General features: G+C 46.4%; 1 protein-coding gene across 2 annotated transcripts in view; it reads right to left on the bottom strand.

Annotated features, from left to right (window-relative positions):
- POMT2 (protein O-mannosyltransferase 2) overlaps window positions 1-16,541 on the bottom strand; it is a 296,276-nt gene that overhangs the window by 245,191 nt on the left and 34,544 nt on the right. For both annotated transcript variants that reach the window (XM_069638005.1, XM_069638004.1), the window contains exons 5-6: window positions 9,072-9,180; window positions 1,685-1,844 (exon numbers count right to left, since the gene is read on the bottom strand). In XM_069638005.1, the coding sequence (XP_069494106.1) occupies window positions 1,685-1,844; window positions 9,072-9,180 (269 nt within the window). The remainder of the gene's footprint in view (window positions 1-1,684; window positions 1,845-9,071; window positions 9,181-16,541) is intronic.

Genomic DNA, 16,541 nt, shown 5'->3' with positions numbered 1-16,541 from the left:
ACAGCTCGCATAGATCAACTCTGGGAGATCCTGTATACCACGAGAAGGGTTACCACGCATTGGTGAGTAAGGAACTTTACCTTTGGGTTAACTACATTCCATTTAGGGATTGAATAACTAAAGTAGTGATTCAACCCTCCGATGTTTTTGTCTTTTCAGTAGTACATGCTACATTTGTTGACACTTACAGAGACCAGTCTTGACTCTGCACTGACCGTTGAGTCACTGATTCGTACCTTTAAAAAAAGTAAGAAGAATTTCTTTCGACTTATACATGCCTAGGACTTTAGATTCATATTTAGCTATATTACTGACATTTAGTTTTTTGATTGTACAGATCAGTCTCATTGACTCAGACTTTCTCAACGAGAAGACAACAGTATTTATCTCTGCCTATTATCTTTAGGTAAGATGGCAATTTACTGATCTATTGACACAGTTGAGCCTCTTGCTTCTAATTATTTAACCATGGGAATTAAGCAGTTACTTTAGGACTCCACCTAGCCATATTGGTTTTTCTACTTTTCCACAGATTGGGCCAGATTGTGATGTGGAGATTGAGGTGAAGAGCAATTTTGCCCACTAGGATTGCTTTTTGTTCACTAAAATTGTCCTCTACTGGAATCCAGGTGAATGGGGATCCTAAACATGGGAGTTCGATCTTTCAATGATCGTCAAATCTATTTTCTTGCAAAGCAAGTTGGGCATTTAAGTACATAATTGGTTAATCTACTGCATTTACCTTGTAGTAATGGAAGACTGAACCTGCTGAATTGATGACTTAATTCTGCTCCTGATGAAGGGGGATACCCAAAACACAGAGTTCTTTATTTTGTTTGACTACACTATTAAACGAACCACTTGAGAGTATATATGAATTACTGTTTTGACTATAAATGAGTCAATTTATAAACTTTGATCTACATCTTGAAGAATTTTGACTGGCCTCAGTCTAGTGGTTGTGCGGGGGACGCAAGGGTCCTCAGGGCTCTTTCCTTCCTTTTGTTAGATCCTGTGAGCACTACTGCAACCAAGCTTGGCTTTGCAGTTGGAGCGCTTGGCATCTCTCAACAAGGCGACCAATCCTTTCACCCTGGGGAGAAACCAGTCAGAATGGGGGGTACAATCCAAAAACAAACTTGTGCGAAGAGACGAGTGATGCCAGGGAGACTGTTCGGGAACAGAATCTTAGAACAAGGAATTTTGTTTGGATTTATTTGCCCCTCTTCTACTTATGTTGACCCACTTTTCTGGTAAACACCCCAAGAAACCTTTTGTTGCACTGTATCCTCGATTAGTGTCCTCTCTGGAGTCTACTTGGCTTGATGGCATGGTCTCTCTCTAAACTTCTGCCACCGACATTCATTTTCTGAAAAGGAGCCATGTTGACTACAGTGCCCTTCGCCAAGTCCTTGCCAAGCACACAGGAAGAGGCATGGCTCCTCCCCACGCCAAACCTAGGCCCTGCATCACGTAGCAGGTGGCCCAGGTGGTCACCATACCCTGACCTTTAGAGAAAGGCAAATAATAATCACTTTGCCACAGGTGGCACAAACAACAAATTCATTGACACGTATTACTAGAAACAATTATCCCACCCGACCTTAAGGGTAACTGAACCTAATGCACGCACTCAGATAGATGCTAAATAATCAAAACACTCCAGAAATGCACTTGGACTTACCAACGTGAGGCTCAGATCGCCCACCAACTTCCAGAGGTCATTTACTGTGTTCAGTCCAACCAGCAGGACCACGAAGACCCCAACAAACTTCACTCCCAAGGCACCAGCGAGATTCACACCCGTCAGAAGCAGCCAGTACCACCAAGACTTGGAGAACGGACTGGGGAACACAGAGAAAGGGCAAAACTAGTGACAGGATGCATTAGCCTGAAATTAATCCTTTAAAAACTATCTCATAGGAATGGTGTGGTTGTCCTGCATTTAAATAAGACATGAGGGCTGTACGAAGAATTGGAGGTTGTGGACATTTTCCTTCCAGGAGATGAGAGGCCTTATGTGCAGAAAACATTTGACAAGATTATTTTAAATATTTGCTTTTTGTAGTTCATGTTTTAGATGTCACTGCAGCCCACCTCGTGTCTTTAGAGTGTTTAAAACCACTCGTCTTCCTGCATCAGAATCTACAGGTCGCACAACCTCACTTCTCCACCACAGATATTGATGAAATCAAAGCTTCCTGGAGGAAATAACTGAACCATTACAGAAAAGCGACTCATTTATCATAATGGGTTTCTTCAGAAAACTCACACTGAATAGCTCCGCTTATGGGCAGGTTCTCAGAACATTTTCCTTAAAATAAAGATGAATCACTCTTGCAGGTTCAAAACTACATGCCTGGCATTTTTTTAAAATAAAAAAAAAACAAGGCCTCTGAAATATTCATATTTGTGCCGTTTTACATCGCACCCTCAAAAAAAGGAAAACAAGTAACTAGACAGACAAGCCATGATAGAGAAAAATACTGTCACCCGAAGGCGGTCCATCTGCTCGATTACTCATCATGCAGTCTACTGCCAGTTCCGGTCAGATTATTTTTCAGTGAAAGCGAGTAAGGATTCTACCCTCTCCTCCCTTCCCCTCGCCCCTTTTCAAAGATCCCTGTGTCTGAGAACTAGAGTTACAAGCAATAGAGCACACCAAAAGAACACATGGCATGCAACAAATATTTGAAATACTGTATTCGTTCCACAATAAGTAATGGGATGAATAAGCGTACATCCCAGGGCTTATGTGCGAAGAAAACTAGGAGTTGTTCTCTCTGAACACATGCAGGGAAAGGATAAACTATAGAGCATCAAGGTTCCCACTCTGGCAGCAATACTGGTCCCCCTCTGCTGCTCTGTTAAGACAGCTTTTCTGAAGTCCAACTAAGGGCTTAGTAAAACCATACAACTGAGACAGTACAAAACTCCACTCTTAGCATAAGGCTGTACCACCCGAGTATTTGGTAGCGTAGACAGAGCAGCTGGGTGAATCTTAGGGGGGGCGAGGGCTGTAGGAAGGTACAAATGACTTGTAGTATACCAAGGGTTCAACAGAAACACAACCAAGTATTATACAAAATAAAGGCTTATTATAAATACAGGTTAGGCCAAGTTAAGTCTTGAGGGTAAGTACTGTGTCATAGAGTCACAAACACATTAGAACACAACACAATGCTTTAAAGTACACAGACCAAACCATATACCCAGTTCAGAAAACAAATAGTCTTTCTAGGGAAGTCACACTGTATCAAAACTATTTAGTATAGGACACACCTATTCATGGAGAGTAAAACCACTGGTTACTTTTAGATTACTTTACAGTAAGTCAAGGGTAGTAGACCCCATCAGTCATGCAGTGACAGTCAGCTATGGAATCACTTAGTAAACCAACCCTGTTACCAGGATACTTTTTGGAATGGAGGAACACAAATTCATCGAACAGTATAAACCTATAACGACCTTCAGGGCAGCACACGTTATACCAGGTGAGCAAGGCCTTATGGTGTAATCTATAATTACAATTGCTTTCCAGATCAGTACAACAAAGACTAAGGTAAGTAATAACTTTCTACACTAACTTAGGATTGCACCAGGCAGACCAAAGTCAGCTACACCTACAGGACACTTTTTAAGAATTGCACACAGCTATTCTAGGCAGGTAAAACCTATGGGGGACTTATTCTAAGTGGCAGGTCAGGGGAAGCAAGACCCAGTTGCTATACTGTGCTATTTCTTTTAGAATATAAATGTAAAAGTGAAGCCAACAGCATTACCTTTGGGAAGAGGCACACCCAATTCACAGGTGAGTAAAAACATATATATATATATATATATACACACACACACACACACATACTTATACATATACACACACACACCACACTTTTCAGAATGGCAAACCTCATTCAAGGTAAGTAAGAACTTTTGTAACTGCTCACTCTCAGAGGGGAAGTTACCAACCACCTCTTTCACAAGTTAAGTAACTTAGCCAGTCCTTCCCTTGTCTGTCGCACGAGTTCTCTCAGAGGCAGAAGAGGGACCCTAGTGGTCCCGGTGCCAGCTGTAGGCAGGGTGATATAGGGTTCAGTTGCAGGGAAAGTCAGAGTTCCTGAGGAAGTCTCTTCAAACAAGTAAGTATTTCACTTTAGAGTTAGAGTCCAGGGACGTCCGAGAAGACACCTTAGGAGGATTCCAGGAGTGGGCCTGGGTGAAAGGCCTCCCAATCACAGGAAACACCCAAAGTCTACACAGGAATCACAAAAGCTGGTAAATACCCCATCCAACATAGTACCTCAGCACAGAAGAAGAGTTTGTAGCAGGAAGACTTCAGGATCTGCAGCCAAAAACCCGGTCAATGAAATCCTCGTCATGAAGACTGAAAACAGGACCCTGGAAAGGACTTTGCAGCAGGGATCAACAGAGGCTCCAGGCAAGAGTTACTTTGCGGCTGGATGCGGCTCTGTGGGTTTGGCGCCATTTTCAGGAGCCAGGAGAAGACTAATATTGCTGGTCGGATTCGTCTCTAATCTGGTGCAAAACTCTAGTGAGGTGACTTCAAGGACTCAAATTGTGTCTCTGGAGGCCCAGCAGGATGCCACCAAAATGTTAGCTTGATTTGGATTTCAGAAGACTGTGCACCGCAGATGGCTCGAGGTCCAAGGGTATTGCAGCCCAGCAAGGACACAGTATGTCATGCGATAGCTCAAAATGCAGGTCTTCTTGATTCTAGTGGACCTCACCAGGCTCTGGGACACAGTTGTCGTTTTCGGAGTCCCCAGGTCGCTTGGAAGGGAGTGCTACAGCAGGCTCTAGTTACACAGCAGGCTCTCCAGTCGCTGGAAATCACCTCAGCCATGTTTTCTTCATCTTCCTCTTTGGATTCAGGTCCAGTGGTCGACTTGTCAGCAGCTTGCAGACTCGGAGTAATTAACAGGAACTACAGCACTACTTCTGCAATCTATCCCTGCATTTTACAGAAAGGGGCGGTCTGGGTGTTCAATCAGGACAGCCAGCCCCGCATTGAGACTGGGCTCCTTTTAGGAAAGGTGAAAGACAAAGGGGTGCAGAGTTTTGGACTCCTCCCTCACTTTCTGCGTTCTCAGACACTCTGGAGCCTTGCCAGGGAACGCAAGGGATTCCTGCCGAGAACAAAACTCCCACTGAGGTCATTCCCACCTAGAATGGCAGGGGAAGACCTCAGAAACTACAAACAAGCAAGAAATGGCAAAAAACAGAAGGAGCCCACCATTTTAGAAAAATGGTGCCCCTTCTGTGCATTACCAAGGCTGAATTAACGCCTGCTAGTAAAAATGACTTTTAGTCAAAAAGGTAAAACCACTGCCACCAGCCATTCAAGCAAACTTGCAAATGTAACAAAAATAAAAATGTTAGAGTTAACTAAGAAAGGGGATACATTGTATCCCCTAGCACTCACCATAAGGTGGGGTGTGCTGGCTCACTATATAAAATGTAAAGGGGGTTGAAACTGTAGTTCTCACAAGCTTAGCTATAGAAAATTTAAAAAGGGGAGCCCCAAAGGGAAACCCAGCAACTATAGGCTATATATGCCAAAAAGTTGGATCAAAGAAACTATGGAAAGTCTTAAAAAGGAACACCCATAAAAAGAGTAAAAGGATGCCACTGACTGAGGTAGAAGGAAAAATATTCCACAAGTCTAGCAAAAGGTTGTAGGTGTCTCACAAGTTGGGGAGATTTCGCACTAACCTTAAAATCTTACCTAAAATTCTCCATCTAGGGTCTCCTCAGAGACATGGGGCTATTGCGCCCAACTCTATTCAAGACTTCCTGCCACATCCTCATGGTTATTGCGGCCGGCACACTACTTGGACTCTCATCAAACACAGTCTCCTTGAAAGAGCATCGCTGTTTATAAGCTTCCAGGAGCATATTGCCCAGTTTAGCTCAGAGTTTCAATGGCCAGCTTACTTGGCACCTCGGGCTACCGTGCACTGCTTGCTCAGTCACCCTCTGAGCAATCGCCACCTTTGTGGTCTGGCCTCAGTCTAGCAGGCCTCGTTATTTACAGGCCTCTGCTTTCTCAGGCCTCTCCACTCTTGCAGATCAGTGTACTTTCTCAGGCCCCTTATTCATCTTAGGCATACCTCAAATGGATTATCTTCGTACTGTTCTCCCGGTTCTGAATGCTTAGGGTAACTGCCTCCTTCACACTTTTATATTCCTTTACCCGAATTAGGATCTTGGTATTGGTGGTACTGTGGTACTTCTTCTCTTAGACCCCCCTCCCCCCCCAGTTGGTTTACAAGCCCCAGTAAGTAACTGGAATAACCTGCTGGCTTGGCATTTCTCTTTAAGGCATCAAAATACGGCAGCCATCTTGGAACCAAACAAAGGTTCTGCATTCCGCCCAGGGCTACACATCTACTCCACACAGACTACTGGCTCCTCCAGCGCAAACTTCCCCTGCAATGACCCATGCAGGTAAGCTGAATTCAATGAGGAAGGGTGGACCTGTGCTGCGAGTGCTCGTGCATCACATTCACAGAGCTTGAATTTCACGGCAGGGACAGGGATGGCTCCGATTCTGCAAATTTTTGTATTTTGTTTATTTGTATAGCGCACAAGGCCGAGCGCAACCAGGCGCATTATTTAGTTACAGTCAGCTTACATTGAAGTATTTACATTTAGAATATACAAAATATACACCTGACATAATCAAAGGTATACAATTTACAATATACAAGTGACAAACAAAGGTATCCAATTTACAGGATAGGGCAGAATGCAATGGCAGAGACATAAAAATAGCCTGTGGTGTCATAGAATATTGTTACAGTCAATAGTCATCCTTAGTCGAGGGTGGACAGCCAAGCTTTGGCATTATGCTTGAAGGCAGTGAAGGAAGGTTCAGCTCCGAGTGGGTTGGATAGTGTGTTCAACAGCTTGGCTGCTAGGACAGGGAAACTGCGGCCTCCAGATTTTTGGAGGTTGAACCGTGGGATGACAAGGCAATTAGTGTGTGCGCTTCTGAGAGGTCTCGCAGCTGAGTGCGAGGTGAACCTGTTGGAAAGGTAGCTGGGGGCTAGGTTAGCGATACTTTTATATGTGAGTGCCAAGGCTTTAAGAGAGACTCTTTCGGTAACTGAGAGCCAGCGAAGGCTCCGTCTGTATTCAGAGATATGTGCCATTCTAGGGATGTTCAGGGCCGCTCTAATAGCGTTGTTTTGGATGATTTGAAGTTTTCTGATATTGCATTGGTTAGTGCCCAGATAGAGGGAATTGCAGTAATGGATTTCGGAGAGGACAAGAGTCCTGGCTAGAGTTGTGCAATTGGCAGGAGACAGAAAAGGGCGGCAAGCTGTGATAAGCTTGCATGTGTAAGATGCGTCGGAGGAGACTGCATTCGTTTGTCTGGATAGGGAGAGGGTGGAATCAAGATAAATACCTAATGTCTTGGTGTCCTTGGCCACTTTGATGGAGTTACTATCGATGCTGAAGGACTTGAATTAGGAGTCAAGTTTACTGAGTTTTTTGGGTGAACCTAAGATGAGGAGGTCAGACTTCTCGTCATTTAAACACAGTTCATGCTGCGCCGTCCAGGCCTGGATGACTTGATAAATGGTGTTGATAGCTAGGGAGTAATTTTGTTGTCACCCGTGATGGGAATACGTATTTGGGTATCGTCAGCGTAGTTGGTGTACGTGACGCCCATACGGTCCAGTATGTCAAAAAGAGATTTTGTGAAAACGTTGTAGAGTGTCGGGGACACACATGACCCTTAGGGGACACCACATGTGACAGGGGAAGGTTCAGCAGTGACAGAGGGGGAGAAGATTCTCATAGATCTATTGTCCAGCAATGATGTAATCCAAGCTGTGGCTTTCTCCGAGAAGTTAGCCTCTGATTTAATCATATAATCATATAAGCTCTGATTGGGACCCTCCCGCTCAGGATTCAGAGCCTCTATCACTGGCATCATGCATAACTGGGAACTGGACACATGGAGTAGGAAGAAGTACTGTTACTTTGGGTTGCAGCTTTAGGGCCTGTGCTGCACTGTTCATGTGGTATAGATCAGGAGGACGACACTGGATACCACCCTTGTTTGCCTATAGGTAGTTCACTGTACTGGCCCACAGGTCAACATAGGCTCGTTTCCTCGTTCGCAGAATACCCAAGGCTTTTGGGGTGGGGTTAGGACACTCAATTTGTTACAGTAAGTAGCCTTTCCATCCTCATGGGATCGTCATTGCAGGAGAAAGAGGAGGAGTGTCAATTCAGTGAGACCAACAAGTTAAAAAGAAACTTTCCCAGGTTAAAGTGTCATGGATGGGAGGATGCCATGAATCGGTCACCGTGATTTGTGGTCTAATAGGATCTGCTTTCTGGGACAACATCAGCTTTCTTTTATTAACAATCAAATCTTTAACACCACACTTCCTTGACTAAGGCAATACACCTTAATAAAGAGCAGAACCAAACAATGGTTATTGCCTCAATGAACAGACCTTCACATAGCACGATTTTCTTTTTCTAAAAGAGAATAACTACCAGGGCAGTGGGCTGGCCCGGACTGTAACTAGCCACCACTCAAGGCCCGAGCAAAGCAAGGGCACTTAATGCAGGTTTCGCAGTGATGTTACAGAAGAGTCAGCAAACTGGCCGGTTCATGGGCATTAAGACCTGCAAGTGATAAAACAACAGTTCTTGAATAGTTTTAAGAAGGCTTTTTTAAAATCCCTTTACTACTTCGACACACACCATGACCGTTTAAACTACGCATTTGGGCACGGGAGCACCCTGGGATTTGTTGTTTTCTGAATTTAAGTCCTGCTCACTGTGAGGTCAGTGGGATAAAAGACCAAGTTAGTATAATTACTGTAAAGGGATTTGTGGGTCATGGGAGCAGGAGGGAAGCAGTTTCTTCAATTTAAGGCACTGCAGTAACTTGACAGCACAGTGACAGAAGGGTAGAAGGTTTAGCAAGTGAGAGGAACCCACCTCAAGTTGATTTACAGTAAAGCCTCACACATGTACCAGCTGACCGGTGGGACGCAGAAGCTGCACTTGCCACACAGTCTTACCTTTCTGCACATGAGTTGAATTTGACCATACACAAGACTGCGCCCATGATGAAGAAGAGGAGAATGGGATCAAGCAAGATGTACTGCGACAAAGTGATGCAACCTGTGTCTGGAAAAACAAGGCAACAAGAAGGATTGGCTACCATCAAAAAAACAATCCAAAACTAACAGCAGGCCATCAAAGGAATAAAGATTCACAAGCAACAGGAGTCAACAGGATAGACAGAACTAACCTTGTCTCCTCCACATAGAGTGTGTATGTTGACAACAGGTAGGTCAGTTGAGGCCAGCAAAGCTCCTTGAAATTCATAATTTATCTCACATTCAACTTGAAAACCACGCTAAGGTTAAAAAGTTTGATTAAGTTAGTTAACTTTAAATATGGCTGGTGACTAAACATGTTCTAACAGGCACCCTCTGAATTAAAATGTCTGGGATAGTGACTCTGCCTTCATGAGTAAGCTAACCTGGATTTCCCACAGGAAGAATGCTAAATGGTTATAACTTTTGAGCTGTTCAATGAACCTGCATTGGCTGCAACAGGTGGTGTGGAGGGGCCAGGGCTATGTCCAAAATGTCTTGGCCCATGCAACGTGGCCACTGCACATGGCCACAGGCCATGCCCATTGGCCAGATCGGGTAAATGGTCGGTCCCCGTGCCCAGTGGCGACATGGGTAGATGGTCGGTCCCAGTGGCCACATCAGGTAGATGGCCGGTGCCCAGGCATGGTACTGCTGTTTGAGGCATTCCAGAATTACTTCTAGTATTTCAAGGGCGTCTTGATTCACGATATGCTTTTGAGGTTCACTGTGGTTGTATTTATGAGAGGCCTCAGGTGCAGTTCATTTGAAAAACTCAGTGAAGGCAAGCGAAGGATAATGCACTGAAAAACTGGATTTAAAGACGTATATAATCAGGCTTTCTCCTGCCTCTTACACCTTCAGTTCTTCTTACACATTCCATTCACTTGTATTCTGGATTCTCTCCATCGTGTATTTAATGAATTCTCCTTATTTCCACTCTCCCTCTGTTAAGACGGATTTCTGAACTCTGTCCTGGAGGGCCAGAGGTTCAGAAGGCCAGCCTAGATTCTTGGAACAGGGTAACCTCTGGACAAGCCAGACCAATCAGGGTAGCGATCGTGGCGGTCAAGACTAGGTCTCAAGAGGGGTGAGGGTGACTGAAAGCCTGCAATGAGCACACAAAGCAAGGACACTCACAAATTACTCCAAGCAGGTGTTATATTAAAAATATATACACATTACAAGGCCTTTGTAACATTGACCGTAGCGGGAAATCACAATAAAACTCCAGTAAACCAACACATACCAAACCAATACAATATATATACAAATACAAACAAGTCTAACGAGTTAGACGCACGAAATGTGTAGACCACCTAGATGGGGAGGAAAACAGGCAGTGCGAATAATAATTAGGCCCAGTCCGCCTTCAGAGGCACCTAACTAAAAGGAAGTCCAAGCCCTACGAAGAGTGGAGCCTTGTGCTCAAAAGTACGAGCACACGCTGGTGCCAATGGGCAAAAAGGGGAGTCTCTTCGAGGGAATCAGGCAGTTTAGTTCAGTGAACAAATGAAGATGGACAGAGCTCTGCGACTCAAGCGCAGCCTCCACTGTGGGCAGAAGCAGAGCGCGAGTACGGAAAGGCGTGCTGTTAGACACAGCGGGGAAAAGCTATGGGCTCCTGCAGGAGGGCGACCAGTTCCTAGCGTTGCTACTCACCGGTCCCCGATACAAGTAGACCCAGGCTTCTACGCGTCAGTTTCAGTGCGGGCAGGTTCAGATAGGAGCAGGGGACGTCTCGTCGTCGTGTAGATTCCGCAGCAGCAGAAGTTGAGGACGTCCCAAACGCAGTGAACCCGCACAGTTTATTACCACAGCAGGGCAACGGAGCGGTCGTGTGTATTTCAGCCAAATCTACACTACTCACTTCAGACCTGGGAATGCCAAGTGTACAAATCGTGTGAGAGTGACAAGGACTCGTAATAGAACACAACCTGATGGCGGTTACAGAGCAAGACTCCTGGGTAGGCTGGTCAGTCTGCTGGATGGCCCAGAGACACTTCCGAAGGCTTACGTGCAGGAGATGGTGAAGATGCCGAGAATAGCTGTCCCCACTATTCCAAGGGTCGAAGTACCAGTACAGGCCTTCTCGTTCGATCCGGGGTAGAAAAGGTTTCACAAGGCGACAGCAGTGCAGAGGAGCAGTCCTTCAGCGGGTCACCAGCGATTCCTCGGTTCAGCCTCGTGGTTGCAGGATACTTGGCTCCTGTATTCCTTTGTTCGTGAGAACTCAGGAGATCGACATGGTAGTGGCGTTTCCAGCCCCCTCTAATCCACGGTTCCCTTTGCGCCAAAACGGAGGGGACCCAATGGGAGATCCGCTCATAAAACACTCACACCATATGTGGACCTCATCACGGACCACAGGGGTCCCAGGCATTCACACCACCCTAGACTCTCTGGCGCCCAGGATGTGTATTGGGACCAGACATCCCAGCCCCCATCCTGGAGGCACACACCATCTGTGTTTCGCGGGAAAGTAAATGCCCAAATAAGGAAGGCCCCAGGTCGGCTCGACCTGGGGGAGGTGAAGGGGGCAAGACGGTCAGCGGACAGGACAAAGAGCCTCGTGGTCTGGCCATTTCGGAAGCCAGGCCACCATTTTGGGCTAAGCGTGAGAAACGCGCTTAAAACGCCAAAAGGAGCTCAAAAACACAAGAAACGATTGCTGCCACCAATCCCGTCCGTGATTCACTTGCACCGTTCATTTACAATCCAAAGAGTATCTAGGGCCTGTAGAAGACTAGAGACCCAAGAGAGCAGTAACTTCACTTACAGTGCCCTCTTGTGCCATGTTGCGCGCAAGCTGCAACACGATAAAGAAACTACGGAAAACAACGTTTCCCGGTACTGACTGTCTTAAGGGCATGTCAGTTTCCCCGTAAGAATGGAGCGAAAGCCCAGAGGAGTGCGCCAGAAGGCTGCACTTCTCTGGCAAAGTCTAGATCATGGTGAAAACAACAGCAAAAAGTTTAGGGGTTGCCACATGGAAGGAAAATGACCCACAATTAAGAAATCTTTCCTAACACCCTCTCTAGCATACATTTTCCTTTCCTAGTATACCTTTCTTTCATAAAAGGAAATATCCTTTGATTTATATTGTGTGCCCTGCGCCGCCACACAAACAGCTGCCATAGACTGCCTGGAAGCCGGCCCAACTTCACGTTAAATATTCTCTCTGCCAGCATCTCCACGGCGAGCACAAGGGACGCTCTCTTCGGGACAGCTTCTTCATTGTAGAATCACTGCCTCCAGGTGCCTCTGACCCCATAACCAACACAACAACGGAGAGCTGCTGCCAGTATCCCATGCAGCCTCCAATTTGTAAGGCAACTTCGCAACCTGAGGCTCTACTGCGCATAGTTATGGACTTCCGGACATCCACAAACACTTCAAAGGCACTACCTTTCTCTGATACGCGAGCCCTCGACCCGCAACCGGCCATTGTGCACAAGGCCACCCAAATAGCCACCAGCTCTGCAACTCCCACCAGTGCGTTGGCTGATGCATTAAATACAGCGCATCCTTTAAGTTCTGTCTGTACCAATGTTTTTGCACTGTCTGATGCTGCTGATGTTACACTGCTTGCTGCCCCCCATTAATGTTGGTCAATGATGCTGCTGATTTTACACTGCCTGCTGCCCCCGCCCCCATTAATGTTGGTCAATGATGCTGCTGATGTTACACTGCCTGCTGCCCCCGCCCCCATTAATGTTGGTCAATGATGCTGCTTATGTTACACTGCCTGCTGCCCCCCCATTAATGTTGGTCAAATATGCTGCCGATGTTACACTGCCTGCTGCCCCCCCATTAATGTTGGCCAATGATGCTGCTGATGTTACACTGCCTGCTGCCCCCTATTAATACTGGTCAAAGATGCTGCTGATGTTACACTGCCTGATGCCCCCCACCCCCATTAATGTTGGTCAAAGATGTTGCTGATGTTCCACTGCCAATTTCCCCACCTCCTATGACCATTGACTATGGGACCGCACAATCTTCCACCTTGGCCACCCATCTATCCTCTCCTCTACCCAGCTTAAATGTGCCCTGGTTATCTCCCGCTCAATCCCAGCTCGCACACTTCATGTGCATGACCTGATCATTGAGAATAAGCTCGATCTTCTCTTTCTCTGTGAAACCTGGCTACAAGACACCTTGGGCCCTGCCCTCTCCATTGCCGTCCCTACTACTTACACCATCGTTATGCAGGATCGGGTGGGCCAAAGGGGGGGGGGGGGGTGAAGCCATCATTGCGAAGGACACACTTGAAATTAGAAGAATTCAAGGTGAACTAGGACACAACACAGAATACCTAATCAAACTCAAGATCTTGCCCAATCCCACCATTGCCTTCCATCTTGTGTACCGCCCGCCGGGCCCATCCACTGACTTCCAAGAGGTCCTCATCCACACACTATCAGACAACCTTAAAAAAACAACCAAAGTAGTATTTCTGGGTGACCTCAATCTTGGGCTAGATGACACCAACGATGCTAACGCCCCCGCCCTACAAAAAGCACTAGCCACACTAGGGTTTATCCAAGTCATTACCAAGCCAACACATTAAAGGACGTACCCTTGACTGGGTTGCACAACATAATTGCCCCATTCTCCCCCCCCCTTGACATTTCCCCTATCCCTTGGTCCGACCACTTCTGTATTAACTTTCACATCGACACCTCCACGGGACCATCTAAGCCTACCATCATTCTCCCTGCCACGCTCTCAAGGAGCTTGAAGAAGTTGACTAAAGATAATCTCCTAACCCACCTACTTGTACCTGCTCCCCAGCCCCCGTCCCCCAATGATCCTGTCCTCCTAGCCAGTATTTTTAACACGATCATAACCCTTGCAGTGGACACCATCACTCCCCTCACCTATAAAAAAGCGAAGAAAACCAAGCATTCCAATGCCTGGTTTTCACAAGAACTCATGGACCTCCACACCAAAAAGAGGGTGTTGCTTGCCACCTGGAAGAGAAACCCCAATGAAGTCTCCAAACCAGCCTTTAAGGCCATTGCTAGAGAATATAAAACAGCCATCACACAGGCTAAAGCTGCATCATTCAACACTAGGATTAACAACGACAACACTGGGACAAAGGAAATCTTCGCTATATTCAGGGAACCGGAGTCTCCCTCAGCCTCTCCATCCACCCTCAAAAAGGACGAGGCATGGTGCAACTAAATTCAAGCTGCCATGCTTGACAAACTTGACTCCTTGCATACCAAAATCCTAGCTCACCAAAAGGCCCGATCCTCTCTACTCGCCTCCTGTCCTGCAGCACCCCCAGCTGTCACTACCTCCAGCCAGATGCCAAAGTTTGAATTCTCTGACATGAGCGAATCTGAAGTCATCACCCTCAAAGTCTATCATGCCGTCCAACTGTAAAGGTGACACCTGCCCGGCACACATCATCAAGGACTGTGCCCCAGCCCTCGCCCCCTTCATCAATTCTTCCCTCCAGTCGTCCCATGTACCGACTTCCCTCAAGGAAGCCTGGGTTCGACCGCTCCTAAAAATAATTTTTAAAAAACATCTCTTGACCCATTGGTCCCAGGGAACTACAGACCCATCACCACTGCCCCCTTCTTGCTAAAGATTTTGGACAAAGCAGCCTACCTGTAAGTTCAAAGATTCATTGAGGACAACCACCTTCTTGGATTACGCCAGTCTGGCTTTCGACCACGACATGGCAATGAAACGGCACTACTTGACCTAAAAAAATCAAATTGATGACCTGAGAGACGCAGGCAAACCTGTGCTCCTCCTCCTCCTCTTAGACCTCTCAGCGGCCTTTGATCTGGTAGATCATAAAACCTTATGCCACCATCTTTCCTCCACAGCCAACGTCTCCCAGAAGCCATGTGAATGGATAACCTCCTTCCTTCAGGAGAGAGTGATGAAGGTTTTCTCGGACTCTTCCACTGCCATCCCCAGTCCTATCAAATGTGGCATCCCACAGGGCTCCTGCATAGCCTCTACTCTGTATAACCTCTTCACCAGTCCCTGTTAGGCAGAATCCTGTGCAGTTTCCATAGGGACCACTACACACAATTAAGACAACAGGTGGCAATACAAGTTTTACCTTTGGTACAAGCCTGTACTACTATGTCAGAGTGGTAGCAGTGGCAGAGCAGCCAGGCTTATCTCAAGAGTATATGAGCAGTAGCAGAGATTACACAAAGGGACCACAATTACTGTGACTCAAGCAAACACTGATTCAAGGTTTCAGGTAGAAAAATATAAGTACATTTATTTTTAAACCATTCATTATAAACACAACACTTCTATTAAACTCAAATAAAAACCACAGGTTAAATATACTACAACTAACCAATTCACTTTGTACAGTAAGTCTCAAGGTCAGTAAGTCTCAAGGTAAGCACCCTGTGTTTGAATGAACTGGTGTTACGAACAAAACATGTTACCGCGAATACTATTGCGATCACTTTTTGACAGTTCGGTCTACTAAACAAACGCGTATCCGTGACATGAAATGCTACCGGGGCAAAAACACCCTTACCACCTGAGATACCCAGAGGGAGTTGGCGGCAAGAATCACAGGCAATATTTTGGTTATGCAGGCAGAATCAAGAAACACGAGTTCAAAAGTCAAAGGGCCAGAGCCAGGGTCAAAAGACACCGGGGCCAGTTGCCGAAGATCACACGGTCAGACAGTTCACGATTCATCATAGCCAAAAGTATTTCGATATTGTCAATGTTCGGAAGCAAAAGTTATAAGAAGGAGGGAAGACAAGGGCAAGCCTTGGAAATGAAGAAAAAGGGATTCACCCAATTTCCTCAACAGAACACAGTACCTTGTTCCAATGGTGCAGCTGGTGCCCTGGCAGTTGTTCCTGTTGGTTTCCCGTAGACCCACGATTCCTGGAGCTTTGTTGTAAAGGATGACGTCTGAAAGGGGTCTGCACCAAACAGGGATGAAGCCGGCAGCAGCGACAAGGAATAAAAGGTGCGCTCCTTAAAAACAGGAGAGGCTCTTCAGGTGGCTATCCGGACCACTACAGCAGTGTGCAGCGATTTCGACCACGGAGGAGGATCCTCTGGCTGTAGAAGATGAGCTGGTTATCCCCACCAAGCTCAAGGGAAGAGGACTCAGGACTCGATCTTCTCTGAGTCGTTGAAGGGCAGATAGCTCAGGACTGCAGCAGGGCTTCACCGGGACGGGGTAGTTGCAGCAGCCGTCGTTCTCTCCGCTTCTCTTCGGTTCCTTGTAGTTCCAGTGGCGACTCTCTGCCTTCTAGCCCAAGAGACCTGCCTTTTATGCGAAAACCCCCCATTCACGCAGCCTGGCTGTCAATCACCTAGCAGGGGGGTTGTCCAGCCCGGACAACTACCGTGGCCAATCATGACAAAGTGCGA

Source organism: Ambystoma mexicanum, chromosome 14, assembly GCF_040938575.1.
Source record: "Ambystoma mexicanum isolate Mex_15411 chromosome 14, UKY_AmexF1_1, whole genome shotgun sequence".
NCBI lineage: Eukaryota > Metazoa > Chordata > Amphibia > Caudata > Ambystomatidae > Ambystoma > Ambystoma mexicanum.
This window is presented reverse-complemented; position numbering and strand designations above follow the sequence as displayed.